A 23,211-nucleotide genomic window follows, 5' to 3' on the forward strand; every position below is an offset into this window, starting at 1 on the left:
TTCCATAGGGAAGGGGCCACGATTGAAAAGGCCCATGCACGAGTGTTCTGAAGTTTAGCCTCTTTCGGCCCAGGGATAGTCAGTTTATTTTTCCCGGCTGACCTCAGTGCTCTCTGGGGCTCATATGGGGAAAGACGGTCCCTCAGGTAGGCCGGTCCTCGGCCATATAGGGCTTTAAAGGTAATGACCAGTACTTTGTACTGGACCCGGTATGTAATCGGCAGCCAGTGCAGTCCGCGTAGCCCCGGCTGTATATGCTCCCACCTCGGGAGTCCTAACAACAGCCTGGCCGCCGCGTTCTGCACTAGCTGCAGCCTCCGGGTTCAGCACAAAGGCAGCCCCAAGTAGAGGGCATTACAGTAGACCAATCTTGAGGTGACTGTCACGTGGATCACTGTTGCAAGGTCCCGACGCTCTAGGAAAGGGGCCAACTGCCTCGCCCGCCTCAGATGGAAGAATTCTGACTTGGCAGTGGCTGCTATCTGGGCCTCCATTGATAATGAAGGCTCCAGTAGAACACCCAAGCTCTTTACCTGGCGCGCTGCTTTCAATGGTGCGCCGTCGAAGGCCGGGAGAGATATTTCCTTTCCCAGAGCACCGCAACCCACACAAAGGACTTCTGTCTTCGTCGGATTCAGCTTCAGCCCACTCAGCCTAAGCCACGTTGCAACAGCCTGCAAAGCCTGATCCAGATTCCCTGGGACGGAGTCGGGCCGGCCGTCCATTAGTAGATAGAGCTGGGTGTCATCTGCATATTGATGGCAACCCAGCCCAAACCTCCGGGCAATCTGGGCAAGGGGGCGCATATAGATGTTGAACAACATCGGGGAGAGAACTGCTCCCTGAGGCACCCCACAATCTAGTGTGTGCCTCTGGGACCGCTCGCCCCCAATCGCCACCCTTTGTCCCTGACCCAAGAGGAAGGAGGAAAGCCATTGTAAGGCCAACCCCCTAACCCCTATGTCGGCGAGGCGGCGGGTCAGTAGCTGATGGTCGACTGTATCAAATGCCGCCGACAGGTCTAACAGCATCAGCACCGCAACGCCGCCTCAATCCAGTTGCCGCTGGAGGTCATCCACCAAGGCAACCAGCACCGTCTCCGTCCCATGGCCCGGCCGGAAACCGGACTGGCACGGGTCCAGGACGGAAGCGTCATCCAGAAACCTCTGTAGCTGCAACGCCACTGCCCTCTGAATAATTTTACCTAAAAACGGTAAATTAGACACCAGACGGTAATTTGCCAATTCGGCCGGGTCTGCTGTACATTTTTTCAGGAGGGGGCGGACCAAGGCCTCTTTTAGAGGTGTTGGAAAACGCCCCTCTAAGAGGGATCTATTTATGATGGCCCGTAAAGGACATCTAAGCTCCCTCTGGCAAGATTTAATCAGCCAAGAGGGGCAAGGGTCCAAATCACATGTTGTTGGGCGAGCAGCAGAGAGGATTCCGTCGAAGACCTGGGAACAAAAGGGTTCTCCACCCAGAACAAGCCTAGTGTGAAATCAGTTTCATTGCCCCAAAGTCTGAGAGCTGACATGTCTGTGCCTGAATTGCACATAATAGCTCAGACACTGTAGACATTTTCATCACTGTAGCCTCTGTGCAGTCGCACATGGGAATTATTTTCACACAGTATAGTAGACTGATTAGGGCCGACTTATTATTTATTTATTAAAACATTTGTATTAGGCTTTACCTCATGGTTCAAGACAGTTTACAATAATAGTTAAAAAACATTTCCAGTAGAAAACAGAAATAAAATTGCAAACCCCAAATCCCTCCCCCCTTGCAAGATGCCCATCATTCAAACCCTCTCAAAAGCCCTTGCAAACAGTCAGGACTTGCAGCATCTCCTGAAGCTCTCCAAGGAGAAGGCCCCCTCACCCCTTCCAGAAACCTATTCCAAAGAACCAGGGCCAAAATGGAAAAGGTCCAAGCTCTGATCAGTGCCTGAAAGGCCACCTTAAGAGATGGCTGTCTGACCAGCAAAGTTGGGTTGAAAGTAGTGTTCCCTTTAAGCTGAGTTAGTGTGAGCTAGCTCAGTTTTTTAGCCTCCAGCTCACACATTTTTGTCTTAACTCAGAAAAGATGGCCCCAGAGCAAACTAGTTCATGAAATAGCGAAATGGCTTGCTCACAACTTTAATGCCAGTAGCTCACAAAGTAGAATTTTTGCTCACAAGCTTAGAGGGAACACTGGTTGAAAGGTAGTATGAAAATATTTTAAAATAAAAAATGCATCCTTTGTTGAGTAGTTTACAGGAATATAGGAGAGAAAAATTCTGTGTGATATGTCATTGCCACTTGCACTGTGCAAGTTGTCCTTTTTGCCAACCATATCAAGTAGGAAGACATATATGTTCCTGTTATAGTCCGTGGCTGGCTGGGATATAATTGAATGAACTCTGGTTCCAGTTTTGAGAATAGTGTTTGGATGTCATGCTGAAGGTGGCATACTCTGATGAAGAATTGCCACAAACAAAAGCAGACCTAAGCTTTTCGTCTGTGGGTTTCACTGGCATAGAATAAAGTTTCCTGAAAAGCTGAAATGATTGTATTCATTGTCACTTCAGTCTCTTCACTCTGTTCAGGCATCTCCCAGTGTAAGTGGAACAAATAGCTTACTAGGTTGTCAAGTGTTTATGCTTACTTTCAAACATATAGGAAGTGAAAGAAGAGGTCTGTGATCTGATTTCCCCAAATAAAGTATACTAGCATTTATTATTTATTAAATCAATTAATGTCCTTCACCTTTATCCCATATTATCACAAAGCCTCTTTCAACATAATAGCAAAAATAATACAAAATTAAACAATACAGTAGCATGACATGTTAAAGAACAGCCATAACGTTGTGATCATAGGTTTAATAACAGAATTTCCCTTTTCTTATCATATGCAGACCTTAAGAGTGCCATTCAGTCACTTAGTGGTTGTGATAATCTAAAAGAATTATCCCTATGTGGAAATCCACTCCTTCAAGAAGAGAACTGGAGGTAAGCAAATGAGATAAAAGTGGTGTGACAAGGAAGGCTGAGAATGCTTTGCCCTTAGTCTTAGTGATAAGGCAGGTTATAGTCCTTCTTGACTAAGCTGCAGCAACTCTCATAACATTTATATTTTCTCATTTATTTTCCTCCCCCTCTCTGTAAATGGCTTCAATTTCAGACCAAAGGGAAATTGGGGGGGGCGGCATTGATTGTGTCTCAGAGCAGCAATTTTTTTCTTGAAGAAATTGATTACAGCAGTCATTCTTACTGCCAAAAAAAAAAAAAGTCAGGTTGGTGCTTTGGTATGTTAAATAGATGGCCTGTATAGATATAAGCATCCCAAGGGAGATTTGTCTAACCTCTTCTGTCTTTGTCTTCCATGATGGGTGAAGCCTTTTCTGTTTTGTTTGGCCTTCCCTCACTGACCCTCTTAACAGTCATGTGCCTATGTGTTTATCTAAGAACATAAGAGAAGCCATGTTGGATCAGGCCAATGGCTCATCCAGTCCAACAGCCTGGTGCAGTTATTTAGAATAATTTGGTCCTTGACTATCCTGACACAGGGCAGACCAAACGCTAGGGGATTGGATGTTGGCTGAGAGGTTTTTGTGAGCTTTTTCGCAGATAAAGTCCTGTCACTCTGCCGTGACTTCCCCACCACAGTTGAGACAGTAAGTGAGCTTGAGGTTCTATGCACATCTTTTGGTCCGTTTCTGGATCAATTCACTCAGCTCAGTCTGGAGGTAGTTGACAGAATTCTCTCCACTGTTCACCCAACCAGTTGCAGTTTTGATCCATGCCCATCATGGCTAATAAAAGCCAGCTGGAGCTATGGGACCTTCAAGGGAAATTGTCAACAAGTCTCTATTTGATGGGGGCTTTCCCTGGGGCCCTTAAAGTGGCAGTGGTTCACCTTTTCCTGAAAAAAAAATCACTGGATCCAGCCATATTGGCAAATTACTGACTGGTGTCAAACTTGACTTTTTTGGGCAAGGTAATTGAGTGAGTGTTGGCAATTCAGTTGCAGAATTTTCTGGAAGATGCTGTCACGAGCCCTGACAAGGGGGAGCTGGAAGGGTTAACAGACCTGGAAGAGTTGCCAGCCAGTTCCTCAGCCAAACAACCAGCAGCTGGCCCATCAATCTCTCTCCCCACATTCCAGGCACCAGTGTCAGCTATTGTCACCCAGCGTCAGATCCGGTGGCCCCCCTTCTTTTCCCGGTTTGACTTCCAGATCACCTACATTCAGCAGAACCAGGATCGGAAAGTGGATGTCCTCTCCTGAAAACCAGATTGAAGAGACCCCAGCTGGGCTCATCCTTGCACCCTCGGTCTTCACTGCCACCTTAACCTGCCCGACCTTGGCTGCGAACATCCAGGCCCAAGAGCCCTGGGCCTAGCAACGCCTCCAGGAAGTGCAAGACGGCCTGGCCGGGGACCTCTCTACCAGCCAAGGTCTCCTACTGCACCATGGGTGCTTATACATGCCTCCAGGGCCCCTCCAGGCTGATGTGCTCTGCTTGACCCACAACTCCCCTTCTGCGGGGCACTTCGACCAACACAAGACCCTGCATCTGGTCATGTGGGAGTTCTGGTGGCCTCGCGTCTACGCCGATGTGGCCCACTATGTAAGTTCCTATGAGGTCTGTAGTCGAGCCAAGGATGTACCGGCCAAGCCCCCAAGGCTTCTGCATTCCCTACCCATGCCTACAGGACCCTGGGACACTGTCTCCCTGGATTTCATCACTGAACTCCCCTGGTTCAGCGGGCACACTTTCATCCTGGTGATGGTGGACCTGTTCACCAAAATGGCTCACTTCGTTGCATGTCCCAGGCCTCCCACGGCTCCTGAAACAACCCAGCGCTACCTCCAGCACATCTTTCGCCTGCACGGGCTCCCAGCACACTTGATCTCAGACTGCAGCCCCCAGTTCACCTCCCAATTCTGGTAAGCCCTGCACTCCAGCTTAGGCATCCAGGTGCATTTGTCCTCAGCGTACCATCCCCAAACGGATGGGCAGACCGAACGCACCAATGCCACGCTGGAACAATACCTGCGTTGCTACACCTGCTACCAGCAGGATGACTGGGCCACCTTGCTACCTCTGGCCGAGTTTGCCTACAACAATGCTGTGCACTCATCCATGCAACTCATCCGTTTGCAGCCACCTATGGGTACCACCCTTGCTTCTTCCCACAGCAGTCCCTGCTGCTGATGCTCACTTGCAGGAACTCCAGGCCCTCCAGGACTTGCTCCGAGAGCAACTCCAATAGGCCAAAGAAGCATACAAGATAGCAGCTGACCAGAAGCAACAGGTGGGGCCACCACTGAAGCCCAGGGACCACGTCTGGCTCTCCACCCGGTACCTGCATTGAACTGGTCAGTCTCATAAGCTGGACCCTCGCTTTGCGGGGCCTTACCTGATCACGGACCAAAGCCCCGTTGCTTTCTGGCTACATCTCCCAGCCACCCTTCGCATCCACCCAGTCTTCCACTGATCCCTCCTTGTTCCTGCTGCACCACCAGATCCTATCTGACTGCCACCTCCAGCGCCGCCTCCACCCGTCCTGGTCGATGACGAGGAGGAATGCGAGGTCCACAAGCTCCTGGACTCCCAAATCCATGGGGACTTCCAGTACCTCGTGGACTGGGAAGGTTACGGCCCCGAAGACCGTTCATGGGAACCCGCGGACAACCTGCATGCCCCCGACCTCGTGCAGCAGTTCCACATGGCCTACCCTGATTAGTCTAGCCCATCTGTGGGGGGAGGGTCCTGTGGGGGGGATAGTGTCATGATCCGTGATGAGGGGGAGCTGGAAGGGTTAACAGATCTGGAAGAGTTGCCAGCCAGTTCCTCAGCCGAACAACCAGCAGCTGGCCCATCAGTCACTCTCCCCACATTCCAGGCACCAGTGCTAGCTGTTAACAATCAATCTCCTCCAAGCTCTCCCCCTCCCATCTCAAGAGTTCGAAGCAGGCTCCGGAAAAAACTTTCAGAGGGAAGACATGAGGCACGCCGATGCTCCAGATCTCTCAGCCCTGAGTTCTAGCAGAGTTGCTGCCACCCAGGGAGCAGGCTGATTGAGGCTCCCATATAACTCCCATCCAGGACCTGGTAATTTTGTGGAAGCAACAAGTCGATTCTCTGGCTCGCATCCACGCTCCTTCCTGATCCTGACCTGCTTGAATTCCTTGGCACCCTGACCCTTTGACTTATGGACACTGACTTCTGATTCCGGTTTGCGATTTTGCTTTGGTGACTTGGCTCCTGCTCGACTTCCTGGACTTTGACCTTGAACTGGCTTTGGACTCCCACCTTCCTGCACCCTGATAACGTGACAGATGCTTCCATATTAGATCCATGCAAGTCAGGCTTTTGCCTGGGCCACGGGATGAAGTCGATACTAGTCATCCTCATGGATGACCTCCAATCTGAATTGGGGCAGATCAGCAGTACTGTTGTTGTTAGACCTGTTGGCGGCATTGGACATGGTTGACCAGCAGTTACTGATTCACCATCTCAATGATGCTGGGATTCAGGGGTCTGCCTTACAGTGGCTCATCCTTTATCCAGGGTTGGGGACAAAGGGTGGCAATAGGGGAGCAGCTGCCCCAAAGGCACCTGCTATTATGCGGATTGCCACAAAGGGCTGTTCTCTCCCTGATGCTATTTAACATCTACATGCACCCTCTTGCCCAAATTGCCTGGAGGTATGGGCTGGGATGTCACCAATATGTGGATGACACCAAGCTCTACCTGTTGTTGGGGAGCTGGTCTGGCTACAACATGGAAAATTTGGACCTGGTGCTAGAAGCCATGGTGAGCTGGCTCAGGCTGAGTCAATTGAAATTGAATGACCAAGACAGAAGTCATGGCAGTCCAGGGATGGGGATCTCACTCCTGACTTTCAATGGGGTACAACTGCTTCTGGCATAGAAGGTTAGGAGTTTGGGAGTGCTTGGATTCCTCTCTAACAATGGAGACCCAGGTAGCAGTCACTGCCAAATTGGCATTTTACCATCTCTGGCTAGTTACACAGTTGGTTCCCTTCCTCAACCGTGGCAACCTAGTGACAGAGACCCATGCTATAGTCACCTCAAGACTAGACTACTGCAATGCTATCTACATGGGACTGCCTTTGTCGCAAATCTGGTAGCTTCAACTGGTGCAGAACGCTGCAACTAGGCTGTTACTGGGTTTCCCCTCCCTGGGAGGAGGAGGAGGAAGAAGAAGACAGCATATTTATACCCCACTCTTCTCTCTTAATCAGAGTCTCAGAGCGGCTTACAATCTCCTTTTATCTTTTCCCCCCACAACAGACACCCTGAGAAGAAGGTGAGGCTGAGAAAGGTCTCTCAGAAGCTGCCCTTTTAAAGACAAGTCTTGTGAGAGTTATGGCTAACCCAAGGCCATTCCAGCAGCTGCAAGTGGAGGAGTGGGGAATCAAACCCAGTTCTCTCAGATAAGAGTCCACACAGTTTTATTCTCTGTGTATTTCAAATATTGCCCTTAGAGCTTTTCCTTCCAGGAGAAAAGCAGAAATATATTGGAAGTGCTCTCTTTAAAAGAAATTTCCTGTTGGGGGCTAGTGTAGAGCTGGCATTGTTGTTTTGCTTTCACCCATACAAATCCAGGCTAGTCCATATGGTTTAGCAGTGATAGGATAAGTAATAGCACAATTGTCACTTTAGTTGAGAGCACTGATCAGCTGAATTCATGTGGAATCACTCATTGTTATAACAGAGATATAAGGTGCTTTGAAGCTCACCTGCGACTCTGACAGCAGCTTGCTCTCCCAGGGAAGAGAGCCATAAAATGTACAAAAGTATCAGCAAAAGCAGAGATGCATTTCTGTAAAGAGATATAACCATTTACTCTAACTGCCAAGAAGAGCAAGATGGATGGCTATTGTTAAAACATGACTTTGGTATTGAGGTGTATGGGATGTGTGCTCTTTAATCAAAGTTCCTCATCAAAGGCTCCTTAGAAAACTTGAGAGTCATGGAGTAAAAGGACAGGTCCTCTTGTGGATCAAAAACTGGCTGAGTAATAGGAAGCAGAGAGTCAGAATAAATGGGCAGTCTTCGCAGTGGAGGACGGTAAGCAGTGGGGTGCCGCAGGGCTCGGTACTGGGTCCCATGCTCTTTAACTTGTTCATAAATGATTTGGAGTTGGGAGTGAGCAGTGAAGTGGCCAAGTTTGCGGATGACACTAAATTGTTCAGGGTGGTGAGAACCAGAGAGGATTGTGAGGAACTCCAAAGAGATCTGTTGAGGCTGGGTGAGTGGGCGTCAACGTGGCAGATGCGGTTCAATGTGGCCAAGTGCAAAGTAATGCACATTGGGGCCAAGAATCCCAGCTACAAATACGAGTTGATGGGTTGTGAACTGGCAGAGACTGACCAAGAGAGAGATCTTGGGGTCGTGGTAGATAACTCACTGAAAATGTCAAGACAGTGTGCGTCTGCAATAAAAAAGGCCAACGCCATGCTGGGAATTATTAGGAAGGGAATGGAAAACAAATCAGCCAGTATCATAATGCCCCTGTATAAATCGATGGTGCGGTCTCATTTGGAGTACTGTGTGCAGTTCTGGTCGCCGCACCTCAAAAAGGATACTATAGCATTGGAGAAAGTCCAGAGAAGGGCAACTAGAATGATTAAAGGGCTGGAGCACTTTCCCTATGAAGAAAGGTTGAAACGCTTGGGACTCTTTAGCTTGGAGAAACGTCGACTGCGGGGTGACATGATAGAGGTTTACAAGATAATGCATGGGATGGAGAAAGTAGAGAAAGAAGTACTTTTCTCCCTTTCTCACAATACAAGAACTCGTGGGCATTCGATGAAATTGCTGAGCAGAAAGGTTAAAATGGATAAAAGGAAGTACTTCTTCACCCCAAGGGTGATTAACATGTGGAATTCACTGCCACAGGAGGTGGTGGCGGCCACAAGTATAGCCACCTTCAAGAAGGGTTTAGATAAATATATGGAGCACAGGTCCATCAGTGGCTATTAGCCACAGTGTATGTCTGTATATAAAATTTTTTGCCACTGTGTGACACAGAGTGTTGGACTTGATGGGCCGTTGGCCTGATCCAACATGGCTTCTCTTATGTTCTTATGTTCTTAATGACTGGGAGATGACGGTTCACCATCTCACATGGGAGCACATTCCCCAACTCTGATCAGAGAAATCCAGCCAGCTAGGGTAGGAAGGGTTTAAAAGGCTTGAACATTCAGTTAACTCTGTTCAAATGCCAGGAACTGGAAACCCCCCTTGGAGCAGGTACGAGCTGGGTGTGAGTCAGGATCAGCAGTTGCTCCACAAGCATCCAAGGAGGGAGTTACAGAGGTAACTTTTATATGGTTAAGATTAACTCAGAGATATGATGTTTCCTGTTTAATTTCTTAGATCAGCTGTAGGTAGTAGGTATGATAGTCATTTTCCCTTATCTTGTGTTCTGGGTTAATAACCTGTAATTAATAAAGTCCTTCCTATTTAAGAGAGCAAGCTGTTTCATATTCCTTCCCATGTGCCTGATCCATGTTTATGCAACTCATACACACATAGGGGAAGGGCTGAAGTAATTGAGAAACTCTTGTAAGTGCTCTGATGTAGCCTTTACTAGTGTCCCCCAAGCCACTGGTAAATATGGAAGGCTGGATTTAGTTCTGGGTAGTTGCACCATAGATGAATGCACTTACTTGCAGGCAAACATGCAAAATGGGAACAGGTTTATAACACCCATAATCAGGTTGTATTCTGGTACTGATTCTTGAGCATATGTTGCTGGTTTATACTAAGTCAGACCACTGGCCCATCTAGTCCAGCATTATCTACTACTACTCTTCGATATCTCAGACAGAGAAGGGCCTTTCCCAACCTCTGCTACCTCAGATTTCTCAGGGATACTTCAAATACCTCAGGGATTGAACCTGAATTAGTGGTCCTTTACTCCAGTTCATTTGCTTATTGGTTTCCAAATCATTATAAAGACCACAATGCAGCTGAACTGGTGTTTTGTCATTTTCCCCACTTCTTCACCCATGATTGCTTCTTGTGCTTTCAGCTCTTCCAGATTTCATTTCCCCCATCAAACTTGGTTAATGAGCACACCTAGTGTCCTGGCCCCACTGATGGACCTCCTGATGGCACTGGGGCTTTTTTTGGCCACTTTGTGACACAGAATGTTGGACTGGATGGGCCATTGGCCTGATCCAACATGGCTTCTCTTATGTTCTTACCTATCAGGTTTTTCAAAACTACACTGGCTTAACCCAGCATCTGCTTATGCACACAAACTACTGATACACAGAGTGTGCATGGACACATGAGTGTTCCCATTTAGTGAAACATTCAGGCCCCATAGAGCTTTGGATCATTCTTGAGAACACACTTTGGATCACATGGTCAGACAGGCCCTGCATTTTTAATATCAGTTCAGATATTAATGTTTTATATATATATATATATATATATAAAACAAGGGGAAGGCAGTAGGAGATCCGTATGCCTGAGATCCAGTCCCTGTTTTGTTATGTATGGGAAGGAAGAATACTGGGAAGCTGTTATATGAGTAGCATATAAATGGTTGTAAATCTGTATTTATGTTCTTACATGATACAAATAGCTTTTATTATGACTGCAAAAGTCAAAGATTAATTTCTCTTAAAGTATTGCATACTGCATGACAACCTCACAGTCTTACAGTTTGTAGCTAAATTATATTTGTTCCTAATGGCTGATATTGCATATAATGAATTGCTGCTTTAAGCAAATTCTGGTTAAAATAAATCTTTGGAATTCTTGAATTCCTTCTATACTGTTTTACCCAATAGAGCTTCCATGATTGGACAAGAGACTGATTTATCTAATGGGAGAGGATAAAATATGGATTTGCTGAATTCGGCATTGACACTTCAGGCAATATGTTCCAATGAACTTTATATAACCCCTTGATACCAACAAAGGAATTAGTTGCAAAATTTCCCAATTGGCTTCCTACTTTCATGTTCAGCCAGTGATAACACTGAAGAAGTTGAAGTACTAAGAAATCACTTTTTAGAAATTAAACCCTGGGATCAGTTTGAGCACTCCTTGGGGGAATGTGTTTCATTGCAGTAATGATTAATAGAGCCTCTTAAGTGACAGAATATTCACCAGGAAGTTTTCACTGAATGAAATATTGACTCAGCCGTCACCAGGAGAAACCCAGCTGGAAAAACTAGTGCTAGGATCCCATAACTCTAAGAAACTATATTTTCCAACATTCTTCAACTTGATATGACATCTTTTCAGTATATCATTGTTCAGCACTGTCACTAATAACTGTGCAGTGTGTATTCAGGGTAATGCATTTAATAACAACATCTAGCACTTTTGCACTTGTATAAAGTAAATAAAGAGTGGTTTGGTTTTGTTGTTCTGGTATCAGTTGCCTTTCTAGCTGTAATCCATTTACAGAAGCAAAGATCATGAGCCACGGACATTAACTGATGTACAATGGAATCCCAGGAACACTTTCCTGGAAATAAGCCCCAGCAAACAGGCATCAGGAATATTCTTAGTTGATCTGTTTAGATGACCTGCTTAGAATTGCCATTGTAATCTCACTGACTTCAGTCAGAATGAGTTAAGCAACTGCCAGTTTGGTACAGTGTAGAGTCAGTTTGGTATAGTGGTTAAGAGCACAGACTCTTATCTCGGAGAATCAGGTTTGATTCATCACTCCTTCTCATCAGCCAGCTTGGTGGCCTTGGGCAAGCCACAGTTCTCTCGGAGCTGTTCTCTCAACAGCAGTTCTTGAAAGAGCTGTCTCACTCCACCTACCTCACAGGGTGTCACTTGTAGAGAGAGGAATGGAAGGAGATTGTAAGCAACTCTGAGACTCCAAATGAAGGGTGGGGTATGAATCCAACCTCCTCCTCCTCTTTTCTGTTGAAATATATTAAATGTAAAAGGTGTGGCCATGGCTGCACTGGGCCTAAATTTGGAATTCACCATGTAATGTGGCATTTTTGGGTTAAATTTAGATAAGCCTGGAGATAAATAGGACTTCATTGTGAGTACGGGGCTTTTGCCTGTATATTCCCCCTTTCCCACCCATGAATGATGTGTGCCAGAATGGAAATACCATTGTGCACAAAGGGCTGCTACACATTGAAGGGTTTCTCCATTTTATTTCCATAGCTGGTCGACATGTGAACACATTTCCATTACATGATCACAGCCACATTTCCATTGCATGATCACAGCCAATCCAGGGCTGAAATGAATGGAGTCATGAATTCTATTGTCATAGCACACAGGGCGTTTGTATTGGGGCTGCTGTTCAAACCAAAGTATCACAGATGCCTATTTGACATCACAAATATTGCAAGGAGGTTGCTTGATGGCGCCAATTTACAATTTGCAGGTTGTTCATATTTTCCAAGTGCACAAGCAAAGAAAATGAAAAATAGATAAATGTTTAGGCTGGAGTCTGGGATATTGTGAGCATTCAGTGTATTGCTTGGCTAGAAGCAGAAAAGCAAATTCATAAGCTCTTTTCTTCTTTGTAGACAGCAAATGGGGAAAAGACTTGGATGCACATGTGTATTGAATCTGCTGGACTGTAGCTTTTCTGCACACCTTATGCTTAGAAAAACAACATATGTTCAGTCTCTACACAAAGGTCATTCTATTTATAAAGCAGGAATGTCCAGATTTTGGAATAAGAAGTAACTACTATAGCGCTGACATTTTCTCTCTTTTTTTAAAAAAGGTGTTCCTTGCTTAAAATGCTGCCCAATCTGAAAATGCTTAATGGTGAAAACATAAGTTCTGATGCAAACATCCTAGGTGAAAAAATAAAAGAGAAGCCAGATCCAAAAGGTTTTATAGCGTTCTGCCAAACTCAGATTAAGGAAATTAATTTAGTCAGCAAAAAAGCCACTACCAGGCTAATGTAAGTATTTGGGTTTTTTCATAGTGTATATATTTTTGAGAATCTCGTTTTCTGTGTGTTTCATTAAAAAAAATTCACTGTTACTGCAAGAACAAGATTAGGGTGGATGATATTTTTAAATATCTTTATTTGCTAATTCCTTGACCTAACTACCTTGAAAGCGGGAGTGTCAAACTTATTTGTTACGAGGGCCAAATCTGACATAAATGGGACTTTGTGGGATGGGGCCATGCATGTCATAAAATGCAATGCCATGTAAACGTTATAAAGGATACAGACAAACACAATTAAAGATATTATTTTTAACTTAAAATATAAACATGCATAAAACTCTTGTGATATTTTGTTTAAAATGAAAAGGTGGGGGAATAGTGGGATTTGGCAATGCAATTTAAAAAAAAAACTTCAAGAAAAAACACAAGGATCACAGCAGAAACTAAACTTAACTAAAAATATATAATGATTTGAGCCTAGGAAAACATGAAATGGCTGGGCATTGCAAGCTTCTCCCCCTACCAGTTCTACTCAGAGTGGCAGTTGTTCTCCAGTGTAATGTCCCCCTTTAGCTGTGGGTTCCCCAGCTAGAGTATTCACTAGGCATCAGTTCTCATTCAGCAGACACAAGCTGGCTCAAAATATCAACCATTTAATTGCAAGGAGACAACTCCAACAAGCAACAGCTTCAGCTAGCATACAAACACTGGAAAGTGAAACTACTTGAGCTCCACTCCATTGAAATACATTGCAGCAGGAAGTTGCAAGGAAAATGTGGACTGGATTTTCCATCTGGGCCCAGATATGCTATTATGAGACTAGAATGACAGCCCCCAGAGTAGCAGAAGCATTCTGGAATTGGAATTAGCCAGTGTCCCCCCCCCAGTGGAATTCCATTCCCAGAAAGCTGCTACTACTCCTAGGGATTGTCATTTCCAAGCCTCAGATTCAGTGGGAGCTCACAGGAGCACAGCTCCTGAACCTTTCTGAGAGTTCCACCTCCTTCTGAGAGTTACTTGTCCATTGAATAGTATTGCAGCTGCATAACAATCCCTGGATTAGCTCCACCACCTATTTTTCTACAAAATGACCCTTGGTTATTCCACTCCATGCCCCGTCATTCCAGTCCCAGAGCACTATTTCTATTGCTAGTCTATCTGAGTGCAGAGACCTTAATGGAAAATCCAATCCACATTTTCTTTGAAGCCCAGAAGAGCTTCCTGCTGAAGCAGACATAGGCAAAGCCTAGGGAGCTAGGAACTTCAGCAGCTTCCAGCTTCAAAGGGTGAGGACAGGCAGGGAAGGGGAAAGAGGAGGGAGAAAAGAGCCACAGGATGGATTAAAGCCATGGGTGGGCCAGTTTCAGTCCTTGAAGTATCTCATGGAATCTCAGCACCTGATTAGAAATGGAGAAAAATCATTTTGTGTGATATTTGCAGTTTAGCAACTATTTGACCAAATGCAGTCTTGTAGCATTTTTAAAAAATTGTAAAACAAAATTCAGAGGACAACAGACCTATTGAATCTGTATCTATTTTTCTATAAACTAGGAGACATACAGTTTGATCCTATGGATATTTACCTAGAAGTAAGCTCACACTGAGTTCCCACACTTGTACCCAATTGAGTGTCCACAGGATTGTAGCCTTAACTGCAACATTGCTAAAAGCAGTATAAACATGAGCAAGCTCCTTGTCTGTTTGACATCTCACTAATTTATGAGGCCCTGTAGATATGACCTCAAATATGTAAGCTGCCAAAGGTAATCACTACTAGGTTTCTTAATCCGTGTTTCATACGCCATTGTCTGCTCAGTTAAATAGCTTGAGTTGTTCCTTCTTTCAAATCCATGTTTGCATAGCATGTTTAAGAATTATGTGCTTTAAAAAAATTAACTACTCTGTTCTAGTAAATGTCTGTCAGTTAATCTTTTGACACTTAGTTATAAGTAGCTGCGTTAAAATGCACTTCCGTTTCAGTGTTTTGGCTTTCAACAGGCTCTTGTACAGATGCCTGGAAATAAAAGACACTAATGGAAGTTGAAACCCTTTTAAATAATCATAGTTTAAACAGATGAAAATGACATAAAAGCTTATAAAAGGAAATATAAATGAAGAAATATAAACAATAAACCTCTTTATGGCATTTTAAAGGTCTTTTGCAAGACAAGAATTTAATATTAGTGATATTAATGCAGAAATCTACTTATATAGAATAACATAATAATGTTATAATATTTACTTGTCACAGCTTTTACCTTCAGGGTGTTTTATAAATATAGTCTTATTTTAAAAAAGAAAAAAGAAAGCATTATTCTAAAATATTATTGTCTGTACCTCATTTAGTACAGAAGATTATAAGTCTTCAAGTTGAAAAATACAGTTTAGTAAAACACAGTTTACCTTTAGCATTACCCTTCCCATTTAACACACAGATGTATAGAAATTGAATAAAATAATCAAGGATGAAGCATCATCTAATTGGCACCTAAGGATATTTTATCTTTGTGTATGTATATTGAGTTGTCTTCAGACTGAGATGACATCAAACGGTACAGTATCATCTCAGATTTACACTTAGATGGTGTTGCAGACCTTTGAGACTAGCATTTGAGACCATTGAGCCTGCTTTGTAGGAAGGGTGGGATATAAGCTGAATAAAATAAAATAAATATTTCACATGACATTTCCTGAGATCTATTTGCAGGTCTGTAGTTGTCTGCAGTTGTAACATATGAAGAAATGTTAAAAATATTATTATAACTGATCCTATAATTCTAGAGTAGCACTTGAGTGAGAATGGCTTTGTCTGTTATAACAAATGTTAATTGTGTTGCCCAAAGAGGCAATATCCAATTCGTTGGGGGGAATTAGCATAGGAGACTGTGTAAGAGGAGGAGGGGCAACTGGAGTCTATACACCTATGTATATGTGGATTGTTTATATGAGAACTCTCAGAAAGAACCAGGCTGTTATTTAAAGTAAAGGTTTTTATTGGAATAAAAAGAAAACAGAATAAAACCAGGATGCACACAGCAAACACACACAGTAGGAAAAGGGACAGTGTAGTAGCGATGTGTGACAATTACCAGTCTTGAAGAGATCAGTGGAAGCAGCAAGTTGAAGAGGAAATGGCTAGCTAGTGGGTGTGTGAGAGAGAGCCAAGGACATGTACAAACACATTCCTGGAGCAGCAGGCTGGCATATTTACAGGGCAAAAGAGAGGCTTGATGGTCCTACAAGCACCAGACAGGAAAGGTGATGGGGGAGGTAAATAGACTTAACTGTTGCTTGAATGGTGCTTTGTCAAAGATAATGGGTGGAGGAGAAGCTGGGCTTGGGTCTTGTAGAGATTATTCCTTAGTGTATCAATAGATCCTGGGTTACCTATTGTTTTGGGCTGTGCATGTCTCCAGGACAAGGAGGGGGACATAACTAGCTCACCTCTTTACTCAGGTCCTGAAACTGACTTACCAGGCCACTCCACTACTAACTAGGAATGTGCAAAAAAAAAAAATTCAGTAGTACAGGGATTCGGAAATATACGGGGCGGGAATACGGAATCCCGTATATTTCTAAATTCCGTAGTCGGAATAGCCGCATATACGGTTGATGCGCGGCTATTTCCGAATATACGGCCCCATTATACTCTATGGGCCATTGAAATCAATGGCAAATAGGGTATATTTGAAGCCGCCTGGAGGGGAAGGGATTTGAGGGAGAGCCCCCAAATTTTCAGGGGACCTGCAGGGGACTCTCCCCTACAAACCCCCCAAATCCCAAAAAGATTGGGCCAGGGAGTCCAATTCTTGGGGCACCCAAAGCCAAACCTAACTTCACACCAGAGAATCTCTATAGGACCCAAATGCACTATATACATCTATCTACTCTATTAACCCTGCCACACAAAACATAATCTGCTCAAGGTCTGCAGAGCAGACCTGGCTGCAGCAAACCCAGATGCCAGCTCTCCAGCCCTGCCCCAAAGAACGCGGGGAGAGCTGGCAAAGCACAACAAGCCTGCTGGTTCTGGGTCTCTCACCCAGGTGCCAGCTTCCCCCACAAAAAAAACAGAACCAGAAAAAGGGACAACAGGAGAAGGCCAAGAAACTCAACTGTTAAAAAGTGGCCTTTTCACCAATAAGAAACCTCAGGCCAAATCAGTCAACAACACTCTCCCCTAAAACTAGAACAAGGAAAAGGGGGACAACAGGATAGGAGGATTCAAAACCTGCAGCAATAGAGAATAGATCCAAACAGAAGGCCAACACAAACTCAACTGTTAAAAAAGTGGCCTTTTAAACAATGAAAATTAGGCCAAACAGCACCCCCCCCCCTCAAGAACCAGAACCAGGAGAGAAAAGGAACAACAGCAGCACAACACAGCAGCAACAAATCAAACATCGAATCCTTTTAAAACAGTAAAAAACTTAACTTTTAACAATACAGGAACTTTACCAACCCCTCCCCCCAAAAAACCCCTTCACCCTAACCCCAAGAAATCCAAACCACCCAAATCAGGAAAAGTAAAAGAACACTGCACTTTTTAAAGTCCTCTCACTAAAGTAAGATATGGACAAATTGGCAAAAAAAAACCCACCCCAGGCCCCCTCCCCCAGCAGAACCCCCTAATCCTAACCCCAAATAAGCTACCCACCACGCAAATCTGGATAAGTAAAGGGACTCCGCGTCTTAAAAAGTCCTTTTACCAACTAAAATAAAAACAAGAACCCCAAGACTGTCTTACCTTAGACGTCGTCTCTACTCCAGGCAAGTCTGGTAAGGCTGAGAGAGAGCAGCAGCAGCTGAGGCCAAGGGCCAGCACAGCACAATCTCTCTCACACACCAACACAGCAGCAATGGAGGAGTCCAGCCAGGCAGACTCCTTAAAAAGGTTCTCTGGCCCTACAGAGAGCAGTTTCAAAAAATAGCACTGTTCTGTGATTGGCCAGACAACAGGGCTTACTTGGATACCCAAGTAAGCAAAAGATCAAAAAAACAACAATGTTGCTGATGGCTGGGGGATCAGCTACACAACAGCCCTGCAAAGCATGCATTTGCAATGCATTTTGCAAATGATGCTTTGGATTGGCTGCTGGGGCTCCTCTTCCCCCTCCCTGATCCCAGGGAGGCTATGGGAGAGGCGGGAAAAGGCTACCAAAGGCGGGAAAGGAGGCAAGCAGCTCCCCTGAGGCTGCAGAAGCCCCTTTCCTGCCTTTTCCATGGATTTCCGTATACTTCCGAATATCTATACGCATAATGGGCCCCAACTGGATTCGGCTGTATGCGATTCTGTATACAGCCAAATCAGGGGTGATTCGGCGGTTGATTCTGTTCGGCCGAACCGAATGCAAACCCCTACTACTAACATCCGTCTTGACCCAAGCAGCGCCCTACACTTGTGGTTTTAGGGCAATGTACAGAGGGGTGCTTCTCCTGTAAGCTGCCCCTCAGTAGGAGAAGGGGTCCAACTGCTAACAACTTAAGCTTTCACTTTTATTTCCTGGTATGTCCCCCAAAGAGCATTACACTCTAGAGAGCAAAATCTGCTGGTGGTCCCTGGCCCAAAGAGTGTCTGGCTGTCCTTGACCAGAACCAGGTCCTTTTTTGATCCTGGCACCAGCCTGGTGGAGCACTCTTTTGGGACTTACCACAGGTCCACTGGGCCTGCAAAACAGAGTGTTTCCACCAGGCTTATGGTTGAGGCAGCATCAGGCTCTGTTCTGATGAGTTTAATCTACAGTTGGCCTCCCCCTCCTTCTCCTCTCCCTTTCCTCCATTTTCCTTCTTACCAGACGATTATATATTACTTGTCCATAGGATATTACACCATCTCTTAGTTGTATACTGGAGGTATGTTATGGGTTTTATTGTATCTATTGTATTTAGGATTTTAATGCATTTAATGTATTTCTTGATGTTTTATAAAGTCATGTATTTTATAAATTGATGTTACATACTTTGAGCCAGCTCCGGGAAAGTGGCTCACAGACTGTATTCCATAATATAATCCGAATTGACATGACAGTAGCCAGGTAAGAAAATGCAATTCAAATTGTATGTTCATAAGAATATAGCCAGGAGAACTTGACCTGTTTCTGCCTGTATAAGTACCTGTATAATTATATGGAATATATGACCTAATATTAGAGATAGAACTAGTACTGAATCAGAGTGGTCCAGTAAAAGCAGATCTGTTTGTAACTTGTAGCTGGATTCCCACCCCTGCTTACCTGTCAGTGTGTGGTCACCCCTTCAAATTGAGCCTCCAGAGATAGGATACCTGGCAGAGTTCTGAAATGAAATATGTTAGCCACATAGTATGGATTCTGGTATGGATTTTGCTCTCCCCTTCAGAGTTAGTGCTATGTGCTCCCTCATTGATGCTAAGGGACCTCTCTATGCCTCTCCTGCAAAGTGCAATGTTGTGCACACTTAGTGCACACAAAATAGACTTCTGTGACAGAATCTGTCAGCCCTACCTATTGACCCACGGGATGCCCTGCTGCAGTTTATGTAGTACTGGGGGTGGGGCTGTGTTTGGGGGTGAGAAAGGTATTTTTATCAGTCACATAAGCACTTGGTTTGTGACTACATTGCTTCAATTCACCATAGGTTAGCAAGCTGAGTTCTGTCTATGAATAGATCCAGTAGGGCAGCCGTGTTGGTCTGAAGCAATAGAACAAAGTTGGAGTCCAGTATGACCTTTGTTTGTCTTAAAAGTGCTGCTGGACTCAAACTTTATTCTGTGTCTATGAATGACACCACCCCTGTATAGATTCTTATTCAGCAAGGTTTGGTGAATGGATATTCTCTAAATAGGATATAGATCATGCAAGTGGTATTTTTTTTCCTGAATATGTGATTGAATCATTAAATTAATACAATTTGTAAAATCACTTGTTATTCTACAATTGATAAATATTTTTCCCCAGAGGAGAATTCTGTCTGGATGCTGTGCAGCACCAGTGTTGGTATTCTAAGAAGCTGATGAAGCTCAGTAGTGAACATCGTTTTGCTCATGAGTATGGTGTTCTGCACACTACTGAAGAAGAGGAACCAGAAAAGTGGACAAATAGTATGAACCAAGAAACCATTAACATCACAGAGAAAAATAACTTTCTTGTCACTGGTGCAAAAGAAAATAAGCATAACTTGTTGAACATGCCCGAAAGATCGATTGCTTCTGGCTTCACTCAGCCCATATCTGTTAACTCTTTTACAACAGTCTGTGCAATGGGGAGGAATCAAGAATGCAGTCAAAAGAAGAAGAGTATTCATTATTCCCTTAACCACAATGAGGAAAGAAAAGATAACTGTGTATTAATCAGTCCAGAGAGAAGCATGCTTAACAAGCAAATCATGGCAAGTAATGGAGGAAATTATCTTCAACATTTTGACAGGTCTCAAAAGTAAGATCCAAAAGTCAAACAATTTTATTATGGAAACATAACATTATTACAGTATAATCTCAATAAAGAAAAGGGCATCACTGGAGGCACTTGCAGATGGTTTTTTCAGAAATATTCATAATCCAATAGACTATCAGACTAAAATTAATATTTATTTTTTCTTTTTCACCTCAAAGTTAATAGATAACACAGTTCCAATTGCTCTACTAGCTAGTAAATAATTAGGAAAAAGTATTAATGTCTATTTTATCAGTGCAATGTTGTGATCTGCAGGCACAGAAATGATGACCCTGAATTAGGTGGTCATGTATATGTTCCTTGGTTTTACATTGGAAATATACTTATCTTGCTCTGTATTAATTCATTGCACAAAGCTGGATAAGTACCAGAACAGTCTAAGCAGAGTTACACCCTTCTAAGAGCGCTGACTTCAGTAGACTTAGAAGGGTATAAAGGTGGTTAGGATAGCACTGTAAATGATGGCATGTCAGTAGATGGCACATGATTGTTATCCTACTGCCAAAACCATGGTAATAGATGCATATACACAATCATTGTGCCTGACATCATGACCTTAGCCAGTGTGCAGAAGAATAAGATGGATTTTTGTTAAAATCTCAAAACACAAATAGCTATATTGCATCAGAACAAGTTGCTTGTGGATTGAAAGTCTGAAATTGGAGCCACCCTCAGAACCAACTTCATCTTTGTTCATCCTCAAACAGTCTCAACTTCTGATTCAATCAGTTCACCTCAAATCAACCACCCTTGTTGTTTACATTTATATTCTGCTTTATGTCAGAGGGTCAGATTGAGTAATATTTTAACAAGTATGGTAAAATAAGTGTTTATATATTGTGCCCTTGATAGGGTGCTTACAGGGGGAGGGGAGGAATTGAGATTGAAGATATATTCAAAGACTGTGATCCTAAGCACACTTGCTCAAAATCCCATTAAAGTAGAGGAGGATGTCGATTTTTCATAAATCTCTGAGCACTTGTGCTTAAATATTTTCAAGGAACTTTAATTTTAATTTTACCATTTTAATTTTACCATGTTCTTTTAAAAGCCCCACTCCATACAGAGAGCTATATTTGGGGTGGGGGACAAAGTGGATGGATTTAAATTAGGCTTGTTTTATATCTTACATTGTATTATATACTTTATTCCAAGGGTTTAGCTGGAATAAATCTTACTGAAGCTAATCAGGACTGGTTCTGGTCTGCACCCCTGGATGAGATATCTGATGAGAATCCAGTGGAAACTGCCTTGAGTTCCATAATAGCAGAGAGGCAGGATATAAATGGAATAAATACACCTCCTGATTTTTAAAATTCATCATAGTACCATCTTCACCTGTTATCATACTGTCCCCTTTGCCTAAATCTCTGAATACATGATGGTGGAACTGTCAAGTCACAGCTGATTTATGATGACCCTGTGGGGTTTTCAAGGCAAGAGACATTCAGAGGTAGTTTGCCATTGCCTGCCTCCGTGTCAAGCCTCTGGTATTTCCTGGAGATCTCCCATCCAAATGCTAGCCAGGGCTGACTCTGCTTAGCTTCCAAGATCTTTGAAAGTAACTATGTGTGAATATGCAATGGATGGAAACATTCTGAAGATATTTTTTGTGGGGTTTTTTTTTGAGGGGGGGGCGGTTAATGTGGTCCACCATTTCTATGTTACATAGAGTTTAGAGGAAGACTAATGAACCAAATCCCCCCAAATAATCTATTAGTCTTTTTCTAAACTATATATAACATAAAAATGCTGTACCAAATATATATATTTTTAAAACTACCTTCAGAACTTCCCCATCCATTGTATATATGCACATAGTTACTTCCAAAAAAAAGTCATGCTCAGTCATTGGCACATATTATTCCTGAATTCAGTATGTTATTTCCCCCCCTGATATTTATAGCTTGGCAGCCACAATTATCCAATCATACTGGCGAGGCTACGAAGTTCGGAAAAAGATCGATTTCTATACAAGGCTACATATGGCAGCCAATGTAATCCAGTCTTCTTGGCGAAGCTACTGTGTCAGAAAAAAGATTGTCAGTTGCAAAAAAGGTCATTGTTTCATGGACAAACATAAAGCTGCTACTATACTTCAGGTCAGTCTGAAACAATTGTACATGCATGTCTTATCTAGTCACATGCATTTTAAACTCCCAGTTAGTCTGAGAAATGCCATGGAAGTGGGAATATAGAAACAAGTAGTAAGAATGGTCCTACATAACAAAGCTTTCTAGCAAAGCATATCTTGGAGGATACTGATTCTTTATGGGTGCAAACTAAAAGGATCAGTTTTCTACAGCATGCCATTGGCATGATTCATACAGAAGTGGGAGTGTCTAATCCAGGATAACAAATAAACTCTCCATGTTACAAAAATATTTTGTGTATTGAATTATTCACAATTTAACAAGTATAAATAGCTTAATATCTTTAAATGACAATATTTGTGGTGTCACCAATGTTGCTATCACTTAACACTAATTACAAACACAAAAAGCTGCGACAATGCTATATGAGCATATAAACACAATTTTGCTGCAGTGCTTGTAAATATTCTTCCAGTTTTGACCCCTGATGATTTTAATAACTGTACAGTCCATTTCATTCCTTTTTCAAAGGGATATAAGTTTTTGCTGTGTTGCTTTCAGAATCCAGTATCTTTATTGGCATCTTCTGTTTTGCCTCACCGTACCACATTGCTCTGGCTGGCTCAGTTAATTTATCCTTCATTTAATATATTGTAGTTCAAGTGTCCTGCCCAATATTTTCACTAAGCCATTGTGTTATATTTTTGTAACATGGAGAGTTTATTTGTTATCCTGGTTGAATGCTTCTTAGCTGGTGTTCAT

At 43.4% G+C, this 23,211-nt stretch overlaps 1 protein-coding gene across 1 annotated transcript in view; it reads left to right on the plus strand.

Annotated features, from left to right (window-relative positions):
- LRRIQ1 (leucine rich repeats and IQ motif containing 1) overlaps nucleotides 1–23,211 on the plus strand; it is a 200,674-nt gene that overhangs the window by 87,934 nt on the left and 89,529 nt on the right. The window contains exons 14-17 of the mRNA XM_060245148.1: nucleotides 2,899–2,992; nucleotides 12,751–12,933; nucleotides 19,862–20,338; nucleotides 22,263–22,458. Of these exons, the coding sequence (XP_060101131.1) occupies nucleotides 2,899–2,992; nucleotides 12,751–12,933; nucleotides 19,862–20,338; nucleotides 22,263–22,458 (950 nt within the window). The remainder of the gene's footprint in view (nucleotides 1–2,898; nucleotides 2,993–12,750; nucleotides 12,934–19,861; nucleotides 20,339–22,262; nucleotides 22,459–23,211) is intronic.

Source organism: Heteronotia binoei, chromosome 8, assembly GCF_032191835.1.
Source record: "Heteronotia binoei isolate CCM8104 ecotype False Entrance Well chromosome 8, APGP_CSIRO_Hbin_v1, whole genome shotgun sequence".
Lineage (NCBI taxonomy): Eukaryota > Metazoa > Chordata > Lepidosauria > Squamata > Gekkonidae > Heteronotia > Heteronotia binoei.